Source organism: Pteropus alecto, unplaced genomic scaffold, assembly GCF_000325575.1.
Source record: "Pteropus alecto unplaced genomic scaffold, ASM32557v1 scaffold109, whole genome shotgun sequence".
Taxonomy (NCBI): domain Eukaryota; kingdom Metazoa; phylum Chordata; class Mammalia; order Chiroptera; family Pteropodidae; genus Pteropus; species Pteropus alecto.
In genome coordinates, this window is record NW_006494608.1 from 10,532,498 (window position 1) to 10,539,892 (window position 7,395).

The 7,395-nt window shown below is 36.1% G+C and overlaps 1 protein-coding gene across 1 annotated transcript in view; it reads left to right on the forward strand.

Moving 5' to 3' along the window:
* The window catches only part of FBXL13 (F-box and leucine rich repeat protein 13), a 257,446-nt gene that overhangs the window by 230,023 nt on the left and 20,028 nt on the right, over positions 1-7,395 (forward strand). The window contains 1 exon segment of the mRNA XM_025041933.1: positions 2,937-3,071. Within this exon segment, the coding sequence (XP_024897701.1) occupies positions 2,937-3,071 (135 nt within the window).

Here is a 7,395-nt window from a genome sequence, read left to right on the forward strand (position 1 = left end):
TTATTCCTTTGTTTCTCTCTTTTTTCTTCTGATTTATTTCTAAATTTCTGTGTTTGATATCACTTATCCTTTCCTCCATTTGGTTGACTCTATTTCCCAAGTTTGCTATTTCATTTTTCAACTCTTGCAGTGTGTTCTTTATCTCCAGAAGTTCTAGTCGATACTTTTTGAAGGTTTCAGTCTCCTTGCTAAAGAACTCATTCCGCTCATCTAGTTGTTTTTTCAATTTCTGAAATTGTGGATATGATTCATTTCGGATCTCACTGAGTTTTTTCAGAAGTACCATCTTTAATTCTGTCATTTATGCTGCATATTTCTATGTCTGTAAGCTTATTTTCTAGAGAGAGATTTTTCTCTTTCTTTCTGAGATGCCTTGTCGCCTTGGTTGTTCACAGTGTTTAATGGATTATTTTTTTGCCTGGGCATTAATGGAAATGTATTCTGCTTTTTTCCCAGAAAAAAAAAAATTTATTATCTTAAGGTCTCTCTAGCCTGTTGCAAAGAAGGCATTTTTCTTTTGGTTTCCAGTAGGTGGTTTCTAAGCCTCTTGTATCCCTGCTTTGTATAAAGGCTTAATAATGCCTTTTCATTTTCTTATAGACATTTAATCACACTCACTACCCTCAGTTTCAGTCCCTGTCAGTGTTAGCAACAGTTTCAGCAGCGTTTGCTCAGAATCCCCTGGGCCTCCTTGGTGTTTCGTCTCTGAGAGTGTGGGGGACGGGCCCTCTGGGTTAGGTGTTGGGCGCTGCAGCACAGCCTCATTTTTGCAACTGCGGCCAGTACAAATCAACTGTTGTTTCTCTGTCGACTGCTTCTCTGCTTTCTGCCATGATGACTGGGCCCTTCCTCCACCTGCGTGGAACTCAAAACTCTCCCAGACAGGGCTGCTCAGGGAACTTGCCTCACCTTCTTCCCCTCCCGCTTCTCCTACAGGTAAGGAAGCTCTGGTGGCTGTGAGAGGCAGCTTCTTTATTTCTCCCATTCCATTGCCTGACACCTGGGGTTCTGGCCTGTGGTAGCTCTTATGTGCAGATCCTATGTCTAGATGTGCTGGTATGCAGTTTGGGTGTTTTTTGTTAAGTTTTAGATGTTCAGCCTATTGTTGTTTCAAGGGGGAGAGATCTGGGGACTTTTCTCACTCTTCCATGTTTCTCCAAACCTTGCATCTTTATTATTGTTGGTGGCATATACAGTTCTCAATAATAGTTAACATTTATTGAGTGCTTACTCTGTCAAGAACCAATCAATATACTATATCACCTCTCAAATAACACGGTATATAAAATTTTATAGTTAAGTAGGTAGAGAATCTACTTTTGTGCTAGGAACTACATCAGTTATATATAAATTATTTCATATAATCTGCACAACTATCTTATGATATGGGTATTATCATTCTCATTTTACTGAAGGAGACACTGTGGCTCAGAGAGTTTCAGTAACACACATGGCAGCAGAGCAAGATTTCTAACCCTATTCTACCTGATGTCACAGTTCTAGTTTTATCTTATATGCTTAACTGGTCTCTTCTGGAAATTTTCTTTCTTCTATTAATTTGCTAAAAAAAAATACTTTACTGACTCATTCTTTCCAGTCATCCTTGGGGCTAACACAAGGCAAAATTAGCATACTCAGTGGGCAGTAAGCCCATTGGCGGTTTTACCTCTCAGGTCATCCTGATGGCCATGAACAAGTCCAACAGCCTACGTCCTTCCCTCAGTTCTGAGAAGAAAATGACTTGTAGTCTGAGGACATCCATTTTTACATATAAATAAGAAATGCCTTGCTAATAACCTACTAGGATTACTAAATTCTCATACTTATAACTAAAATTAATGGTAAACTCATAAACTCATTTACTGAGGTCTCTGATTTAGTATTCTTAGAACTTGAGCTGCTTCACATGTTGACTGAACACATGTTGATAGTTGTAATTCTTACAATTTAAGGGAGGGAGTTTTCTTATAATATTATCTTGAGTTGGTCACTTGGTTTCCAATTTCTACTCACCTCGATTTATTCAGATATTTTTACAATTATTGTTAGGTTTACTTTTGTAGATCATTTTGTTCTTGCATAACTAAAGTTGTAAATTTTAGACTCTCATTTCTTCATGGATTCTTCTTATTCAATTCTTTTTCTTTTCTTTCTTTTTAACTGAAAAGTGAGAATAAAAATTAAGAACTATCTAGATAAAGGGAAGGATTTTCAATGATTTCTAGCTTTCACTTGCCTTATAAATGTTAGATGAACATTTTGGCAGTTCAGAACAATTCTAGAGGGTAGATATTACAGTTGGCATATGCCAAACTCACAGATATGGAAGGCCAACCAAGGGATTTGCACATCCACAGATTTTGGTATACGCAGTGGTCCTGGAACCACTCCTCTGTAGATATTGGAGGACAACTGTATTTTCCCTAATTTAAAGAAGAGAAAAATGAGGCTCAGAAAGATTAAGCGACTTGTTAACTTTTCAGAGCTAATAAGGAAATGAAATTACAACTCAGGTCTCCTGATTCCAAAACTGTGCTCCTTCTATTACATTATACTATCAATTCCAGAGTGTTTGCTATCTAATTCTCACCTGCAGATTTCTTTTCCTCTGCTTATTTGGCTGAATATAACTCTAATAATTACTGACCATATAGTAAAATTTAATTAGTGTTAACTTCAGGAAAACCAAATTCTGTTATCAGGTATTCAAATATTACTAAGCTGTTAAACTGGTGTGTGAGTATTTTTTTGTTGTAAAGAATTTTTGGATGTAACAGCTTTTTTTTTTTTTTTTGCAACAAGATGTAACACATTTGTATTTCCAGGACTGAAATAGATACTAAGTAAACTGCTGTGGGTAACATGGCTCTAGATGTATACATTTGAATAAAGAATAAGAAAAAGAAAAAAAGCTTTGACTTTGGAATTTCTTGCAGGCATTCTGCAAAGGCTCACTGATCTTGGAACATTTGGATGTCTCTTACTGCCAACAGCTATCAAATGAGATTATTAAAGCACTGGCCATTTATTGCAGTAACCTCACATATCTCAGCATCGCTGGCTGTCCAAAGGTATGCGCAGAAGTCAGAGCTCAGACATGTAAAACTGAAGCACTGCCAAAGAACTCAGGCAGGGTAGCAGTTCAGGGGTTGGATTCATCATAGAACTTGTTTTCTTTGCCATGTCTTAGGTATTCATTAGATTTTTTTTCTTTCCCCAATTGGAAATAGCTTTATGATTTTATTTGTGTCAATATAGAATTTTTAAAAAGTTTAAAACAATCCTCACACAAATATAAAAATGTGTCAAAGATATATTTAATTCATTAATGAGAAAACCAGCAAAATGGTAAAGCCAGTTCATAGAGCATTTGATCAAACTGAGTATTTATAGTAACTAAAGAAAGAATGTTGGAATGTATTTTTGGGTTAGATCCAAAATTGGTTAATGACCTATAAGATAATAAATCTATAACCTTGGAGCTACAGTTTCTACCAGACAAAAATAATTTGCATCTCTCTTGTACAAAAATACAATAAGTTATAACATGTAACTTTACTGAGTTTTGGCCCTAATAGTAAGTAATTTATCAAACAAAAGCATAATTCTATATGGAATTCCTCAGATGAGCCTGTTAATGTTCCAGTATGACACTGAAAGTACATACAATCATCTTTTGTCTTATTTTGAAGTATTCAACAATTTTCCTTGATACTTGTTTATAAAAGAAATATGTACTCATTTTAAACTATTTGGACTACATATAAAATCATAAAGGAGAGAATAAAAATCCATTGTTATACCATGATCCAGACATAACCCTTTGTTGACATTTTATACTTATTCTTCTAGAATTTTTTTCTATGTACAGAGATTAGAAGTAGTTATAGAAGGTCTTTAAAAAACCAAGAAACTCATACTTTCCAAAATACATTGTAACCTACTTTCTTTTCTCTTAATATGCTATGGACATGTTTCTGTGTCAAGAAATAGAGGTTTCAGGGTCTGGATTAATGTGGCAGATTGAATATACACATAAAAATTATTCCCTTTTGAAACCCTACCAAAACTGCAGAAGGATGAGGGCCCACATTGATAGGGAAAACAAGAGAAGACAAAAGCAACAAAAAATTTGGAAGTCTAAAATAGATGGACTAATTTAGCAGACCAAATATAGAGTTGTTTTTTTGTTGTTTTTTTTTTTTCAAAAATGATTATTTTATTATCTCTCATGGCTTCTATGAGTCAGAAATTCAGGGAAGGCTCTGTTGTGTGGTCCTGCCTTTGAGATCTCTCATGTGGTTATGATCACATGGGAGCAGGAGCTAAACCAGTGGAAATGGCTAGCCATCTCTCTCCTCATATATTTCTAGGACATCTCCTTTTAGTCTCTTTGTATTATCAGACATGGCAGCCTTAAGGCATTTGAAATGAGTACATTAAGGCTGAGGGCCTTAAAAATGACTATTTCAGTAAATAAGTTGGAAGCTGCCTCACCTTCTTTGAGATAACTCAAAATTCACACATCTTTTTTCTTCAGGTGTACAACACAGTAATTAGACATTTATATAACTTATGAAGTGATCACTTCAATAAATCCAGTACTCATCTGACAGCATATATAGTTATTACAATATTATTGACTATATTTACCATGCTATACTCTACATCCCCATGACTATTTGTACCTCTTAATCCACTCCCAACTTCACCCACTCCCTCAACCCCCTCCTATCTGACAATCATCAAAATGTTCTCTGTATCTATGTACTTGTTTCTGTTCTGTTTTTTCCTTCATCCTGTTCTCTAGAGTCTACATGTAAGTGAAATCACATGACATTTGTCTTTCTTGTATGATTAACTTCCCTTAGCACAATATCCTCTAGGCATTCATCTTGTTGCAGATGGCAAGATTTCAACCTTTTTTAAGGCCAAGTAATATTCCATTGTATATATTTACCACCTCTTCTTTATTTGTTCATCCACTGATGAACACCCAGGTTGCCCCCATACCTTGGCTACTGTAAATAATGCTGCAATGAACATATAGATTCAAATGTCCCTTCGAAGTAATGTTGTGGGTTTCTTTGGATAAATAAGTGGGATTAGTGGGGTTTTTTTTTTTTGTTTTTTTTTTTGTCTCTTCTTATAGCCTTTATTTTAAAGTCTATTTTGTCTGGTATAAATATTGCTACCCTACCTTTTTTTCCTCCAATTTTATAAAATATCTTTTTCCATCCCTTTACTTTTAGTCTGTGTGTTTCTTTTGATCTGAAGTAAGTCTATTGTAGCTAGTGTATGTAAGAGTTTTATTTTCTTATGCATTCAGTCAACCTATGTCTTTGATTGGAGCATTTAATCCATTTACATTTAAAGTAATTGTTCATAGGTATGTAGATATTGCCATTTTATTATTGACATTTTTTATCTTTTTTTTCTTCTTTTTAAAGAAGTCCTTTTAATATTTCTTATATTAGTTCGGTGTTGATGAACTCCTTTAGCTTTTTCTTGTCTGAGAAGCTCTTTATCTTTTGATTCTTAATGATAGTTTTGCTGGTTAGAGTAATCTTGGTTATAGATCCTTACTTTTCATCACATTGAATATTTTGTGCCAGTCCCTTTGGCCTGCAAATTTTCTGTTGAGAAATTAGCTGACAGTTTTATGGGAGCTCCCTTGTGGTTAATTAGATGCTTGTCTCTTACTGCTTTTAAGAGTCTCTCTTTGTCTTTAACTTTTAGCATCTTAATCATGATGTGTCTTGGTGTGGGTTTCTTTGGGTTCATCTTGTTTGAGACTCTCTGTGCTTCCTCGGCTTGTATGTCTATTTCCTTTGCTAGATTATAGAAGTTTTCCATTATTATTTTTTCAAGTAAGTTTTTAAATCCTGCGCTCTCTCTTCTCCTTCTAGTACTCCTATGATAGAAATGTTGGTATGCTTGATGTTGTACCAGTGGCCCTTTAAATTATACTCATTTAATTTTTTTTTTATTTTTGCTGTTCTTATTGGCTGTTTTCTTCTACCTTATCTTCTAAATCACCTATCCAGTCCTCTGCTTCATCTAATCTACTTTTGATTTACTCTAATGTATTCTTCATTTCAGTTATTGTATTCTTCATTTCTAACTGTTTTTTATATTTTTTATCTCAATTTTTGTTTTCTATCTCTTTGTTGAAGTTCTCACTGAGTTCATCTACTCTTCCCCTAAGTTCATTTAGCATCCTTATAACCAGTGATTTGAATTCTGCATCTTTAGATTGCTTATCTCCATTTTGTTTAGTTCTTTTTGTGGAGCTTTGTTATGTTCTTTCATTTGGGACATATTTTCTTGTCTTCCCATTTTGGCTGCCTCTTTGTGTTTGTTTCTATGTATTAGGTAGAACTCTTACATCTCTCATATCCACTAGGTATCCTGTGGGGCCCAATGGTACAGTCTCTCTGGTCACCTAAGCTCCAGGCGTGTCCCATATGTGGGTTGTGTGTGCCCTTGTGTTGTAGTTGAGCCTTGGTGGCTGTTTGCATGTCAATGAGAGAGATTGACTTTCAAGTTACTTTTTGTGAGAACTGGCAGTGACTACAGCAGAGAAGCTGTTGAGCTGGAGCTGACCCTATGAAACAGGATATGCTTTAGCAGGGCTCTGGTGCCTGCCCAGTCTTCTCTTTAGGTGTGTCATTTGTGAAGGTGGTTGGGTGGTGCTCCAGTGTGGTCTGAAGCTGGCCACCAGGAGTGTTGGATCTGGGGCCTCTTGGGAGGTGCTCTGGTGCGTACCAAGATCAGCTACTGCCTCTGCCCTGCCCAGGGCCACTTGGTATGAGATACAAAATGATCTGCAGATAGTTGCCACTTTTTCTAGGCTTAAAGGTGCTTGGGAGAGGCTAAGGTACAAAGTGAAGCTAGCTGCCATAAGTGCCAGGCTTGGGACTGCTTAGAAAGAGATACCAGGCACAATGAGGCTAGTTGCTGCCTGTTTGAGGTTTATAAACCTTTGAGAGCTTTTAAGAAAGTCTTCAGCATGAGCCAAGACAGGCTATTTGTAAGAAAAAGCCACTGGAAACGGCTTCAGTGCACCCACAAGTTGGGTGTGGTAGGATCTCAGAGAATCACCAGGGCAGTGTGAATGTTCTTAGCCATGTTGATGGAGACTCAGATATGGCATCCACTTGTGCAGGCTGGGTGAGGGATAGTTTCAACAAAGGAAAAATGGATTCTGCTGCCTTTCTGTCTGAGAGAAAACTGTCCCTCCAGCCCTTGCCCTGAAGCTAGACAATTTTGTTTTTGAGAGTTAAGTAAAAATATTTCGTTATCTTTTAAAAGTTAATTAATTGATTTTTTATGATGACATTTGTTAATGAAATCCAGTAAGTTTCAGCTATGTATTTTAACAGTAAGGCATAT